The sequence below is a fragment of the Fringilla coelebs genome (genome assembly GCF_963513975.1).
Source record: "Fringilla coelebs genome assembly, chromosome: 3".
Taxonomy (NCBI): domain Eukaryota; kingdom Metazoa; phylum Chordata; class Aves; order Passeriformes; family Fringillidae; genus Fringilla; species Fringilla coelebs.
The window spans coordinates 68325228-68341307 of NC_140030.1; the positions used below are offsets into that span (position 1 = coordinate 68325228).

Genomic DNA, 16080 nt, shown 5'->3' on the forward strand with positions numbered 1-16080 from the left:
TGTTCCATCAATGGAAGAAAGAATTCTGCAATGATTTTATAAATTTTCTTCCTGTTATTATTAGCAGGCTACAGGATAGATACATTTCCTGTACAGTATTGAAGAACTATAGTCTGCATTTTTAAAAATCAGGATAGCTGTGGAGGTTTGGCTATACTACCAAAAATGGCAGCCCACATTGCTCAATGGAAACCATTTGCATAGATGACTGATGAAGAATTGTCATGTGAACCATCTAGAATGGAGATAAATGCTGTTATCTTGCATTGTTACATGCTTTCAAAACAAGGATGTTTCTTTGTCCTATTTCAGAATTGCTAGGATAGCACACAGTATATAAAAATGTTTCAGAAATCCCATGTTCTCCTGAAGGAGGCATCTACCCTTTTTATCAGAGTTTCAAAACTAAAACAGTCGAGGCATTCAAAAGTATTCCATCTCATTGGGTGGCAAGAACAAACTTTATATCAGATAAGTAAGGTCCATTGACACTGACACAGATATCATGACTTGTATTATGTTTTGGTGAGGGGGAGGTGTGGAGAGGAGGGAAAGATAAAGCCAGAACCTATTAATGAGTAAATAACTTGCAAGCTAACCCACTAAAATTGTGATGTATTTGCAGGAGAGTTTGGCCAGGCTACAGCGAGCTTTTGCTCGGAAATGGGAGTTTATTTTTATGCAAGCTGAAGCACAAGCAAAGTAAGTTCCTTTGGAGATGAGCAGTTTTCATTTTGCATGATTTTTTAGGGGGGGAAAGTGGTTTGACACATTTTATGTTTAAAATTACTGCCCTTGACACTGTTTCTTTTAAATGTCCCGTGACATTGACAGGGTGGACAAGAAGAGAGACAAGATAGAGAGGAAGATTCTTGACAGTCAGGAGCGAGCATTTTGGGATGTGCACCGTCCCGTGGTGAGTGCTGGTGGGGCCACGGGGTCTGTGAGCAGGGCTGCTGAAATGTCACCTTCTGTGGAGCTTGGGGGTAGCCTGGGCACAAGGCAAACAGCAGTAGGGGGAGAGGCTGGGGCTTGCCTCCCTCTTCTAAGGATCTAGAGTTTATATGAATCTGATATTGCAGACTTCAGATGTGTGTGCATCCAGTGCACGATTTGCAGTGAATAGATGTGTTGTGCCTGGTTTCTTGAATCAGAAGGTATCTGTCTTTGACTATTATAATCTCAAAGGTTTCCTGGGGTATGAGTCACACAACCAAAATTATCAGCATAGCTAAAAATACTCTTAAATAAGTCTGACTGTTTTTCTTTTTTAGTCTGCTTTTTTGCTTGCTAAGCCTTTTAACTTCATTCCAGTTATGCTTCCAAGCTATTTTTGAAGTACATAAAGATTAAATATTGGCTTTGAGCTGTGGGAGTCACTGTCTAAACAAGATTTGTCTGAGTTCTTTGTCAAAGTCCATCTGAAACAAAAGTTTAAAAAAGAAAGTTTCTTACATACTCAACTATATTTGAGTGCTAAAATTGTGAAAAAGAATGTTAATTGTTACAATAATTCCAATTAAACTGTACTTTTTTTTTTTTTTTGCTTTACTACAGAGCAGTATTGGTTTCCCTTACCTAGAGTTAAGCTTTCCTTTTCTGTTTATGCAGTTTGGTATCATTATCATATATGAACTATATCTTTTGCTCTGACACTGGGGAAAGCTACTTTTAATGAGGGAAATAAAATTAGGTGACCACACATGTGGAAGAGTAGAATGCAATGAGAATGTTTAAATCAAAAATAATAAATTGATCATGGTCAGCTTACATTTGTGACTGTGGAAGTGAAAGGATGGTTTCATCCACCCTTTTCAGTGGTTGTAGAAGAAATGGATTTTTAGGTAGGATTTATGATGTCAGGGAGCAAAAATAACTTGATGTGAAAAATTCCAAGCAGAGGAAATAGATTCAAAAAGACTGGGATATTCTTGTCTAATCACTGACATAAAACAAGGAAGGAGAACAGAAAGCAATTTTCCATCTGATGTAGGTTGGAGCTACCTAGGGAACAAACACAAAGTATCTGTGGACCTGAGACCTGGGAAGGTGAAGAGAGCTTTTATATTTGCTGCAGAAATGGATCTAAAGGTTTTGAATCTGAGAATGAGATGTTATTTTCAGGTTTGGAAGAGATGGATTGTTGAAGCTTCAAGAGAGTAAAAAGGACCAGGACAAGAGGAAATTGAATCTGATTAAGAGCTTTGGCTGAACTGTGGATAAATCTGCCTGGTCCAGCAGATGTTTTTAATCTGGCTGTAAACATACCTAGGAAATATCAGAGGCAAAAGACTGGCTTACAGTCAGCAATGTAGGCTCCTGGCTTTAGAAGATATAAATAGATGAATGGAGAGGTTCATGCTTAGGTTAAACTGCTCCTCTCAAGAGTCAGTGAAATAATATTTTTGAAAACACCATTATGAATATACTGTCACAATAAAATCTAGAAGCTTCTTTTGAAAAGAACAAAAGATAAAACACTAAAAGACTGAAAAGAGGAGTGTGATGCTAGAGCTAGTTACGTAATGGATTTTCAAGCCTCCAAAAGCCCTCCCCAAAAATTACAGAAATGCTGCTGCAACTCTGGGGAGCTAAATTTTTTAACAGTTTTTTAAGGTGATGTTTGGATAAGAATCTGTGTATAATGCTTATTTTTATTTACAGTGTTTCACCTTTTGATAAAAGTTCAGAGGCTAGGGGCAGTGGCAACCTAGTTCAAAATCCACCCCAATGTAATTTTTTTTTTACTGAAAATGAGTTTTGAGGATCAAATACTTTATTATTTTGGGTTGCTTGCTTGGTTGAAGCTGAGTAGATAAATTTTTTTTCAGGGTTTTCTTGCAGGCATCCTGGTCCTTTATTGCTTTATTGCTGTGTTTGTTACCTACCCAGCTACAGTACTGATACAGAAGATTTACATGAAAAATATAAACCATGAATATTAAATTTGCATTGTATTTCAACTTTAAGTTGATGAAAGGAGCAGAAGAGGGAAGCAAGCCATCATTCCTGAAGGACAGTGCAGCAGTGCAGGGCAGGAAAGGGAGACATGAGAACAGCTGTATGGCACTGGAGCCAGGAGAATGGTGATGCAGAAAAAGAGGATGATTAGGTATCAGAAATGTCACTGAGACTCAGGTTTAAAATTAGGGAAATTAACCAAGGTTTGACATGTGAAGGGGATTTGCCTCAAAAAACACCACTGTTTCATAGGTCCCAAGTAAAAGGCAAGCCTGTAGGTGATTACAGAAGTTCCAGAAGATTTATGCCACAGTCTGAGGGACAGACAAATTCTTGGAAGTCATTAAGACGGTAACTTTGGATTTGCTGGTCCATAATTTTTTCCTGGGTCTTCAGACTGAGATGATGCTTGGAGACAAGCTAGAGAAATTGGATTTGGAAAGGTTTATTCAAATAGTCAGCTACTGCTCAATTTTCTTCCGAGAGACAGTTAAGAGAACAGCTTTGTTATCTCACTGTTTAGTTTCCATTCCAAGGTTTATTTAATTGCTGTTTCCCTGTGGGGTTTTGGTTTGGTTTTTGGTTTTTTTTTTTTTTTTTTGAGGGGGTGGGGGGAGAGTGGGGGTTGTTATGTGTATTTCAGGGTATGCATGTGGGAGTGCAATCTTGGTCATTTCTGCAAATCCTGATTTCTGCTTTATGTAGAAAGATCTTAGCTTGCAGTTAAAAAGAGCATGGCTGAGCTTCAGCTGTAGATAACTGCAGCCTGCAGACATTCCCAAACCATATTTAATTTTACTAGTTCTGATACCAGCCATAGAAAAACCATGGAAATTTGTGTCAGGGAGAGCTGTATAAACTCCCTTGCAATCCTGAGCAGCAGGCCTAGGAGAGAGTCCATGCTGTTATTTCAAGGTAGAACCAGTATCTGGCATAGGTCTGAGATTAGTATTATTCACATATAGTGATGCATTTCTCTTGTTGATGGCAGAGTAAACACATCTTGAAGGTCTTTCTCTTCTTTTCACCTGCCTAGAAAGTGTATTATTTTCATAATTTTGAAACTTCTGTTGATGACAGACTGTGGAAATAAGCAAAAATTGGTTAGGAGGATTAACGTGTTAGTCAGAAACAATAACAAATCAGGCTAAATTGGGGAAGTGAGTTACTTCCAGAAGAAAGAAATTCAGAAGATGCTTTTGCTCAAAAAGAAATGTCATGCTCCCTATTAAAGTCTTTGAAAGAGAACTTGTTTCATCTTTCCTGAATTATTATCTCTTCTTAAACTCCATAATCTTACACTTGTTAAAAAGGGACAAACAGGAACTAAAGCAGTAAATCCTCTAAAACATTCTCAAACCCACACGAAATACAGTCAGAGCAAAGTAGCTGTGGCTCACTCTAAAATTAACTCTTTCAGGTAACAAACAAGACAGCTGATGTCTTGCTGCTACAAATTATTAACTTTTCTTCCCGAGTTATACTTTCATGAAATAATATGGCAATAACAAAAAAGTCCTTTTTGCATACTTGTTGAGATTCACACTAATTCAGAAGATAGTGGGAGAAGTATCCTTATCTTTGAAAGTCACCTGTATACTTTGTAACTGAAAAAATTTGGAAAAGCATTTCATTTTCTCCAATGCCTCTCTGACCTTTGCCATCGGTGTTGTTGTCTTGCAGTCACATTCAGCAGGTTTCTGTGCAGTTGTTTTTAAAAGGAAGATGGGAAATGCTCAACAGATGTGCTAGAAAACTGCATTGCCATGTGTCCCTCTCCAAAGTTTAAACACTGGCTGTGGTTTAGTCAGAGTGTGATTTGATAAAGCATGAGCATGAGTCAAAGTGTGAGCCAGTTCTTTTATTCTGCCATTCATAGCTTGGTTAAACCAAATCCACAGGACTCCTATTCCCCTTGCTGTTACTGGTTTGCTGGATTATGGTGATTATTTTGGTTCTCTGGGGAAAAATGGATATGAAATATTGATAAGGGTCAGACTTAATGACCTTCAAGGTCTATTCCCACCTAGATGATTCTATGACTTTATGAAAAGCAACAACAATATTTGTGTGATTTAACACAGGACAGAGAAGTATCTGGGGTGAGTATGTCGGGATTTGGTTGCTCCTTGCCATTGCTTCCTAGCACCAAACTAGGAAAACAGTGTTCTTCAAATATTTTATACTTTGTCCCAAATGCCACACCTTTTGCTTCTCTCTCTCTTCATGGGACTCTACGTCCATTAATTTAATTTTCTCTGTTTTTTTGTGTTTTTTTTTTTTTTGGGGGGGGGGGGGGGGGTTTCTGGTTTGGTTGGTTTTTTTTTTGTATTTTAAGTGGTCTGAACATGACCCTTGATACCTGACCTGACAGGTAACCCTACCAGGAACTGATGGCCAGGCAGTGGTTTCCTGTGTATTTTAACAACTATTTCATCCTTTCCTTCAAGGTCAGCCTCAGAGAGTTGTCAAAACAGTGAATTTACCTTGGACAAGATGGTGCATGCCTGCATTTCACACTCAGTGCTAGACTTTTCTGGGCCAGTCACTTGTTTAGCCAGAGAACACTTATCTCTGCTTTTTCATAATATTTTCAGAACATTTATAAATGTCTTCAGAAAGCAAATGTGAATCATGCCTTCCACTTCTCTAGTGATATATATACATATAATTTTCATGTCTTCTTATGCACCTGTTTGACCATATATCCTTACAAGGGAGTTGCCTCTACAGGAGACAGGGAATGCAGCCAAACCAGGAATTATTATTCTCAGATAGTTGCCCTTTTGTAATGAAACAAACCCTTTGCAATGCTTTAATTTCAAAAAATGGTTATAATGTTCATGATCCATACTTGCATGTAGTTGAGGCACGTATTTATAAGACGTCTAGCTGGCCTGCTAGCTAAGATCTTTGTAGAAGATTTTGTACTCACATTATTTAGCATTTTTAATTAGTCTAATACTTGAGTAAAGGTGGGGCAGATGGGGGAAAAAAAAGCTAAGTTTCTTGCAAGAGTTCAACAAAACGAATTTTTGGAAGTTAAAATTGAGAGGTAGCAAGCTGTGAAATAGTTAATTGATGAGATGATGGAAGGTCACCAAGAAAAATGATAGGACAGTATGGTTTTGAGTAATATCCAGTTCTGTGTGAAACTAGGAAAGTAACCTGAAGAAGTAAGTATAAGGAATTTTTTTTATAAGTGCAATGTTTATACAGTGATCTTTGTATCTGTGGGAATTAAATTTTCTGCTTTAATCCAAAGCATTTTGTCAGAGATCTTCTTATAAGTCAAAAGGCATATAATCAATTTCTAAATGTCACCCATATTTGCCATCATCTTTTCCAGAGATGTGTTAGACTTTTCTGTGGCCACTTATTTTCAAGTGAATAACCTAAATTTCTTCTGTATGGAATCTGTAAAACAGCAGTTTCCTGCCTTTTGGGGTAAAAAAAAATATTGAGAAAGCAGTAATGAATCTAAGTATTTATCAAAGGGGCAAGAAAATGGAAAAATTTAACAAGTTTCCTTGCGCAATAGTGTTGCAAGGGCTGGAATCTTCACATACACAAAAATCATTTTAATACAGTCTTAAGTAAAATTACTACTACTGAAACACCATTTGAATAAATACCATGGATCTAATTTCTGTGCAACATTTTCTGGTTCTGAAAACCAGTCACTACAAATCTGAAATGGTATATCATAAATTAAAACCAATTAGAAATTAAATCGACTGGCAAAAATAATTAAGCATAAAACTTCAATGCAGGAGTATTTTCTTGGGTACAGATTCATGTTTAATTTCACATAACTTGTCTCAAGAATTAAATTTTAACATCCTTTTCCTATGCATTTTGCATAATGTCTAATTCTGTGACTACTAATGTTTTCTTTAAAAAAAAAGATCAAATCTTATTCCCTTTAAGGTGAAAGCTCAGCTTTCAACAACATCTGTCCTTAAACAACCAGGTATGGGAGAATATGAGGGTAGCTGTCATGGTTCAAATGTTCTCTCTCCTATGGATGCATTTTATGGTTTCATTAATTAGTTTTACATTCCTTGAAAATTTCTCTGTATCTCACTCCTGTTTCAAGCAGGTCTTTCCTTTGCACAGCCAGTGGGATTCCTTGTGTGTCTGATACTACTTAGGGAAAAGATCTGAACTCTGGTTTGAGATGACAAATAAGCATAAAGGGGGAATTGGTGCAGTGTAGGTTTCTTTATTTTGGAAAGATGCTAAAAATCTTTGAAATTTTAAGTGGTCCTAAAGTCTATAGTAAGTGAGACTTCACATCTCTTAGTTTGAAAATCATCTGAGTTTTACCTTGCTGCAAACATAATTAAAGTTTGATCAAACTGATCGATCAAATGTCTCTTCTTTATCTGATGGTGTTTGAGCCTCATTTATCTTGTCCAAATAAGAGAAACAGCTCATAGTTGAACTTTTATCCAATAATTGCACACCTTCCTGTGTTTTGATTAGGTCTGTTGCAGAACAACAGTGGAGCTACTGTTATTTTGGTAGTAGTCAGTGACCTCCAAATCAATCCTTGAATAAAGGGTGTATTGATTTTACTAGCTGGTCCAATGGCAAGATTCTGTCCTCTGTGTGGGGCTCTCTACAGTATGTTTAACTTATGCATAAATGCAAAATTCATTATTTCTCCATCAGTATATTTCTAGTGTATGACACAATAAGGTTTATTGCTCATTCATTTTAGTTTAACAAATAGGTCTGTAACTTTTTATTATTTATCTCTTTTCTTAAATGAGTCAAAAAGAAATTAGCTATTGAGAACAAGTATTGAACATTTAAATTCATTCTATGCTATCTGCATGGTTCTCTACTAAACCTTCAATGGAAGAGGACACTTAATCCTAACAAAGGTTTTATTAATTCTTATGAATTAAGACAATCCCTTCCTTTGAAGGAAGAAGTTCAATAAGATTTTACATTGAACATTCTGTGGCCTGAAATATCAGTCCACTAAATGAATAAGTAAAAATGAAAAGCTTTCATTTACTTCATTAAAAGCCAGTAGGTTTTACATTATTATCAGCTGATAGTTGGTTTTAGCAGTTAAGCTGTGTACAACTAATTTGTTTCCATTATCCTACTTAACTATAAATCACTATTTTGAGGTGTATTTGCAGCATATTGACAGATGTATTGCATGTTTTAAAAATAGATTTGTATTAAGAAATATGAACAAATTTGAGGTTATTCTATGCAAGTCCAGTTCCAAGAGATAGTATTTGTAAGCATAACACATACATAATGAAAAGACTATAGCTATTGAAAATATCTAATGAATCAGTAGGAAAAGCAGGTTCTAATAACTTTGCCCTGATTATCTGACAAATTTGTGAGGCATCTAGAAATAAAATATGAATCATGCTTGTACAGAATCTGTACTTGAGAATAATCTTGGGATTTGCTTCCTAAAAACTATATTTCATAGGGGGTAATTGAAAGATATAGCCGTACTTCTGAGAGGAGGTAATTTCTAACAGGCATGAGTCTGTAGGAAAAGCTAGAAACATCTTGAGCTAATTTGAGAAGTTTGGCCTGGAGTTGTAGAGAGGTGAAGTCTTGATAGGAGCTCTTTCCAAAGTAGTCATCATTACATACTTATTACAATTTGCATTTGTGGTTACCATGGCTGTTGGACTGTATTCCAGATATTAGTCTCTGTGCTTCTCTTTAGAACTATGATGCAAGTGGGAGCTCCAGAAAAGCACTGTGATTTAACAGCAGGTGTTGGAAGTCCAGTCACACTGCTTGTTTGTCAGTCACACAACTGAATCAAAAGGGCATGTTTTCAGAGAGATAGTTGTGCTAAAATTAATTGTGCATGAGCTTGGACTATGGTACTAATACAAGTAGCATATAATAAGATAATAACATTATATAATACAATCATTAAGTAGGTAGAGCCACCCAATTTAGTTTAGAGTTTGTAGTTATGGGATTATGCTGCATAATGAAAAAAAAGTCCACCACCTGTGTCACAATACTTTAGCTCAGAATATTTTCCCTCTTTTTCAGACATCTGCTGATTTACTGGGATCTTGTTACTTACTAGAGGTGCTTTCAAGTCCAAGTGCTCACACACTCCATTTCTCAGAGTTATTTTCACAGATTGCTGAACCAAATGGAAATAGTAATTAAAACATACACTTTTAGGGAGGATCATGAAGTTTATAAGAGTGTTTCAGATTAGGTACACCTAGCTGATTGCAAATTAACCCCATGATTAGGTTCTGCAGTTTTAAGTAACAGTATCTTTTTCTAACCAAAAGAAGGTGGTTCCTGTAGCCCAGTCCCTGTGATCACTGGTTTGTCTTTGCTGCCTTGGGTGCTATAACAGGGGCTGGCGAGATCTCCCCTGGCAGCACTATCAGTGCATATTCCTATGGATTTGCAGGTTCTGGAAGATATGGCTCCTGGGTTTATTTTTTTTCATCACTTAGTTAAAGTTCATTGATTTCTAATTATAAAGTGAGCTACATTTAAAAAAAAGTGCACTTTCTAAAATATTTACCTGAATTTGAAATTTTGCTGTCCTTTGTCTGGGCCTTAAGAGAACAGTCATTTTTCCAAATCCTGTAAAAAGACCTGACCACTTGTACTCAGTATATTTGGAATATTCCTCTGAGACTTTCTATGGCACCAGCAAAATTTTTAATAGCGCAGCTCTTTCACTGGAAAAGCCTCTTTATTTGTTGACCCTGAAGTGTGTAAAATGAGGCAAAATCCCAGAATACAGTGATAATCATTACCTAAACCTCAGCTTTTCCTTGTAAGCCTTAGTGGGTTCTTCACACTCAAATAACTTCCATCTCAGTGAAATGAAAAATTGGTGCAGTGCAGGAGAATGTAGCCTGTGTTTTTCTTTATGAGAGCCTCAGTTTTAGCCATTACTGACAACTTACTCAATATAGGATTTTAACATCTCCTTTGATGCTAGACTATATATGAGAAGAAAACAGTCATTCCCACATTACCAGAGTCAAAATGGGTATTTTTCCAGCTAGTAACACTCGATTTTTTCCAGCTGAGTGTCACTATTTTTTCCCCTCATTCCTTTATTTTTTAATCTTCTATTTCTTTTTCATAATCCTCTCTCCTTGATTTTTAACCATGCACTGTTCAGTTAGCTGTGCAAGTAAACTGGAATAGAAAACCTGCAAACAAAAGTGAACTCTGCTGTTCTGCTTATCACTCACTGCCTAATTAGTTTCTTTTCTCTACTTTAGAAAGTGATATGAATAGTTAGAGAGTTAGAAGACTCCTAGAAAAATGACAGGAATAGCAGCAATGACAGAAATAGCAGAATAGATTGTTGCAGAATCCAACTCTAACATTTGGCACTCAGAAAATTTCAAATTTTAAGCTTACTCTTCTGTGATAATCTTTTTCTATTTCACATAATGTAAAAGAAAGATTGCAATCTCTGCATTTTCTTTATGTTGGTGTGTCTTTTATCTATTCCAGTGAGAGAGGCAATCTGTCACGTTTGTACCAGGTCCTTAATTTAAATTTAAATTCTTTTAAATTCTGAAAGACTGGAGATCTTAAAATTTAGTATTTTGCAATTACACTTAAAAAGTTATCCCATGCCTGCAAAACAAATAAAAATATCTGTTTCACAGTGTATTGACACTAAAATGCAATGAAAGTGCATAAGGTATGTGAATCAATCTACCTAAATATTTACTGCTTTAATGAACTCTGAATTTATGGGTGTGCATATTGAAATGAGGTAGTTATTTTAAATAGCACCTATATATTTTTAGCTAAAGAGACTGTGAAATTACATTTCCTTAAATCAACTTGAGGTTTGTTTGTATGGGTTGAGATTGCAGCACAGGGGCAGCAATAAGGAAGCAAATACCGGTCTTGTTTCCCCTCTGCTGTAGTGGGCTGGGGAAGGCAGAGAGATGAATTTCACACCAGTGTGAATACTTGATTGGAGTGTTCTGTAAAGTGGATTCTTTGAATTTCACTCCCTGCAGCTTGTGAAGGGTAGGCTGCACTGCAGAAGTGTAGGCTGAGAGGGACCTCTGGAGGTCTTCTAGTTCAACTTCCTGGTCAAACCAGTGCTGACTTCTAAGGTGAATAAGATTGTGCAGGTGTTTGGGTTAAACAAGCTTTGAAAATCACTAAGGAAGGACATTCCACAGCCTCTCTTAATTTTATTGTGAAGTATATTTCTTTACAGCTGACTGGAAATTCCTTCACTGCAATTTCAGATTACTGTCTCCCGTCCTTCCAGAGAGCACCTTTGGAAAAGATCTCCTCTCTCTAAGCCCCCCGTTGGCACAAAAGACAGCAGTTAGCTCTCCCCTTTTGCCAGCATAAAAAAAGTCTGTTCCTCCACTGGATTTTCACATTTGAAATATATTTCTTGTGTTGTTTGTAGGGCTCGAAAGTGGTCTTGGTGTTCCAGAAGTTTCCTTTTGATGCTGAGTAGAACAGCTTTGCCTGCTGGCTAAGCTGTTGCTCATGCAGCTGGGTATGTGGTTTGTCTGCATTGCTGCAAAGAGATACTGCTGACTCATGTTCAGCTTCTCCTTCAGATCATTTCCTACAGAGCAGCAATCCAGACAGACAGTTCCCAGCCTATCAGAATGCACGAGCTTATTCCCTCCCACATACAGGGGTATATTTGTCCCAGATACATGAAAACTTCTGGTTATTTTGGCTTAAGTAGATTCACAGTTAAATTGCCATCTTCTTTGTGAAAGATAAAAGATAAAAAAGACATCAAAACTTCAGCTGACCTAATTATAAATATTAATTTACTCTCTATTGAGCATTCTGCACTTTCTGGAATTACATCAGGGCAAAGAGATTTTTATACAAAAAAAGCATTAACAGCTGTTGATTTGGGCTGGCCAGGCAATAAAAAGGGTACTTGGAGTGTGCAACTTTGTACAGCAAGCAGATTATAAATACTCCATACCTTGCACTGCCTGGATAGAAATGTACCATGGCTCAGGCATGCCATATTCTGTAAATAATTAATTCTTCCAAAGAGTTGTTACAGGTTTCCTAAAATTAATACACTGTAGCACTATTAGAAGGGCTTAAATAATATATTCCCTTTTGCCACAGTTATCAGGGATAGAATATTAATATCAAGTGGATTTTTTTTTTAGCTCAGCATCCTCTCAGATGGTTGCTTCAAAGGCTGGTGATAGCCAGATGTATGTTCTAGTTCCTCCTCTGCTTACAGGCAAGGCTTCTTCCTTCTTTTGTGTTTCTTAGCAGAAGCCTGGTGTGCATCCTCCTAGACAGCATCAGTAGAAAGTGCTGCTGCTTGGGATTCATACTATCCTTGTTATCCAATAATTGAAGTAGGGATTGAAATTTCTCTATATGTAGGCATTTTTTTTATATTATTTATCTGGATCCATTTATAACAACAGTGAATTTATCACTACTGGACTGACCTGCGCTTTGATTAATACAAGGGCATTTGTACTTTGAGATAAGTGCATGCTAATAGATGGATGAAAAAAACTTAGTGAATGTATGACAGATTTTTCACCCAGATATTTAAAAATTGATGAGGACCAGAATCTGCCCTGGTTATGATCTTGCTGTATGATAATTTCAAGAAGGTCGCAAGGCTTTCCTCTGTGCCTGTTGGGAGGGAAATTGTTTTCACACAGAACATTACTCCTGGAAGAAATAAGCACTCTATTTACACATGTAGAAGGCTTCTCAAGTCTTCCAGGAAATCCGTTTGAAAACTATTTACAGTATTAGTATGCAAATTATATACCACACACTAAATGGAATTCTTGCAGCAGAGCACTCTGACAGGCATCTCACTATTTGAACTGTGGTAGTACAGTTAAAAAAACAACACAAAAAGAAAACACAGCTGGATATAATTGTATTCAAATACATACTTATTATGTTAATGAGGGCATACAAATAAAATTAAATGTTGTCCAGCAAATGTTTTCCCACAAAGGCTGAGTTATTTTAGCAAAATGTTCACATAATGCAACTTTTTGTGTTTATTTTAATTGAAAAGATGTTTGATATTTATTCCTAAATATTTACAGATGAAATTTGGCGGCATCAGAAAAACAATAAAACCCATCTCGTATCAAGTATAATTTAATAAATATACTTCAGCTGAGAAGAAAACTTAAATTGTGTCCCAAACTACATTAGGTACTTCCAATCATATCCTTTAAATAAAATGATGAGAATGCCATTGTATAGAGGTAGTGATACATGTCTTAAGCTCCTATGGTTACCCCAGGTTGTCATCCCCTTCTGCCCTGAAGCTTCCTGATACTTCCTTGCCTCTGCTTCCCTGGGGCTGCTCTCCAGCCAGCTTCTCTTCAGTCCCACCTTGGTCCAGCTTCTCCCCCCACAGCCTCTCCTGCCTGAGCAACTTCACTTCAGTGTGAGAGGTTTGAAGCAGGCAGGTGTCAGTAAGAATCCACCAAGTGCACTAGAAGGTCAGTGCTGGGTCAGGCCTCTTTGCAACCAGCAAAATTGTTGCCCTGGTTTCGTCTCTAAAAGTCTCCCAGAAGTTCTTGTCCCCCTTGCATCAATCTGCACAATTCTGGCATGGAAGTTATCCAGGCAAGTTGCAAGATTGGTCCGTACCAATTTGCTTCTGGTGGGCTAGAAATCTTTAAAAATAAGAGGCTTCAGATGAGGTTTATGCCTTCTTCCTCCCTCTCTCCATTTTTAGGACATACTCAAAAGCATAACTTCAAAGCATGTTTAAAAGCATAACAAACCATAACTGAAAACTGAACAAGTAAGAGTTTCTGCCTTATGTAAGTGTGCCTGCTATTCAAATTGTTACATTCAAAGGCTGTAGATGTTGTTAAAGCCTCTGCCTTCTTCATTGCCAGCTGCTGCTGTAATCCTAAAGTAGATGCACATGGGTTTTTTAAACTTTATATCTCAGTATACTGCCCTGGGAAATTGCTTTCTGCTTTTAAATTGACCATCATGCAGAACTTTGTATTTTTCAACCTGTCTTCTTCTTTGAGATTTGCAAGTTATTTCTGAGTTCAAAACTTCCCATTTTTGTTCAGAAGCACAAAAGGTACTGTCCCAATTCTAGTGTGTCAGGTGCAGTCTTAGGAATATTGTCTATTTTTATCATTAGCAATGAGGAGCTGTTTCTACTTCAAATGTTATATGATCAAATGCACACTAATTTATTAGTTTAAAATAGAAACTTATTTATTAATTAAAAAAGAAACATACTGGATTAAAAAAAATCAATCTGTTGTTTAGAAAATTCTCTAGAGGCAAAGTAACATTGTTTAATGAAAGCTACTTTTTTCTTGGCTGTATAAGATATTCTTACCCTATACAAGAAATTTTTTAAAGTTTGTCTTATTAAATTTAAAGGCACATTAAGCATTGTCCATTATGATAAGATGACAGAGGTTGTATCATTAGAGCAATAATAAGTCCTTCTTGGCTGCTGGGCAAGTAAATTCAATCTTGCTACTTCCATTAAAAATACCCCAACCTACTTTCAGTAAAATCTGTTCTCACTTGAGAGCAAATTTTGTAGTTTCCACTCAGTGTCAAATGTAATCCCTCCAAAATCAATAGATAAAACTCACCTGAGAGCAAAACACTTTTTTTTCATTTGTTTCCTGCAATGGGTAAAAAACAGATTGACACATAGGTTTTATACTTAGAGGGAAGTGTCAAAAGAAGATGAATTAGGAGAAACTACAGTGCTTGTGTGCTTTGGGAGGCCATAGAGTTGTGAGAATGAACCACTGAAGCCCAAACCTGATGTGTTGAGAGTAATTTTATTTAGGCTGTCAGTCTTCTGGTTAGGCTACAGAAGCATTTTTTGTTGTTTTTGTTTGGTTTTTTTCTCTTTTGTTTCTGAAGAAACAAAACCTTATTTTTAATTTTTTTTTCCATTTCATTTTAAAACATGATCCTCTTTAAAAATTGACCCAAAACCCCAAAACCAAATGCTCCTAAAGCGAACCTGAGGTACACAGCTGAGGTGAATATTTCACAATTCTGTTTATTTTGTCTCATTAGGTGAACCATGCTCCTTTGAGGGATAGCTAGAATGAAATGAATGGCTTCCTTGGCAAAACCAAAGCAGAAACAGACTGGTTTCCATTATCCTGACAATTTATTTTATTTCAATTTCATGGTGTGGAATCTATTTTTCAGTCTTGCACATTAAAGAGGAGTAGCTCAGAGAAGTTCCATGACAGATTTAGCCTTTTGCTTTCCTTTCTCTTTCTTTTAATAGCCTGGCTGTGTAAACACTACTGAAGTGGATATAAAAAAGTCTTCAAGAATGAGAAATCCACATAAAACAAGAAAGGTAAGTATGGTTATTATATCAAAAGCAGAAGGTGGAGGAAATTTATAGAATGAATTTCCATAATTTCTCAAAGCACCTTTTTCTTACAGCTGCAAAGAGAAAATGCATGAAACGTATGTTAATATTTCATAAGCTCTTAGTTGAATTAGTATTAACAAATTTGCTAATGCTAAGTGAATGCTAGAATGATAAGATTTTGGAGAAATACAAAGAGATTTTGAAGATAAAATTCATTTTTGCATGCTTTATTCATGTTGCTCAGTATATTGAATGAAGCACATTAAAATGTTTCTGTCAGTAATTAAGGAAAAAAAATTAAAAATTCTGCATAAACTCTAACAGCAGTTCTTGTCTTGATCTTCACGAAAAGGGTGTCTCTATATTACAATTATGCCCAAAATGGATGACTGGAAATGATGGAAGAAATTAGCTCTATCTAAATTAAGTTGGAATCAGAGTGTAACTTCTCTAGGGATGTACAGATGGATTGGCTCAACACTTTAAAATCCTTTGCACCATAACCATGTAGTTGGCTTCCACTTTGAAGTACTTCCTTTGAGGTGCATTTGCATGTTGACCCATAGGAAGGTACGTTTTAAAAAGGAAAGTGGATTTAGGCAAAGTTTTAGCTTGGCTTCTTTATGGTAGTGAAAGGTCAGATTAGTGTAATTTACCAGCAATTGCAGTTTTACCAGTAATTTACAGTAATTGCAATTTTGGCAGTCATCCAAACAATCTGTGAGTTAGTGTACTTCTCA

General features: G+C 36.4%; 1 protein-coding gene across 5 annotated transcripts in view; it reads left to right on the forward strand.

Annotated features, from left to right (window-relative positions):
- The window catches only part of RGS7 (regulator of G protein signaling 7), a 231719-nt gene that overhangs the window by 198314 nt on the left and 17325 nt on the right, over positions 1 to 16080 (forward strand). For all 5 annotated transcript variants that reach the window (XM_084203386.1, XM_084203389.1, XM_084203385.1 and 2 more), the window contains 3 exons: positions 626 to 702; positions 835 to 916; positions 15248 to 15322. In XM_084203386.1, the coding sequence (XP_084059512.1) occupies positions 626 to 702; positions 835 to 916; positions 15248 to 15322 (234 nt within the window). The remainder of the gene's footprint in view (positions 1 to 625; positions 703 to 834; positions 917 to 15247; positions 15323 to 16080) is intronic.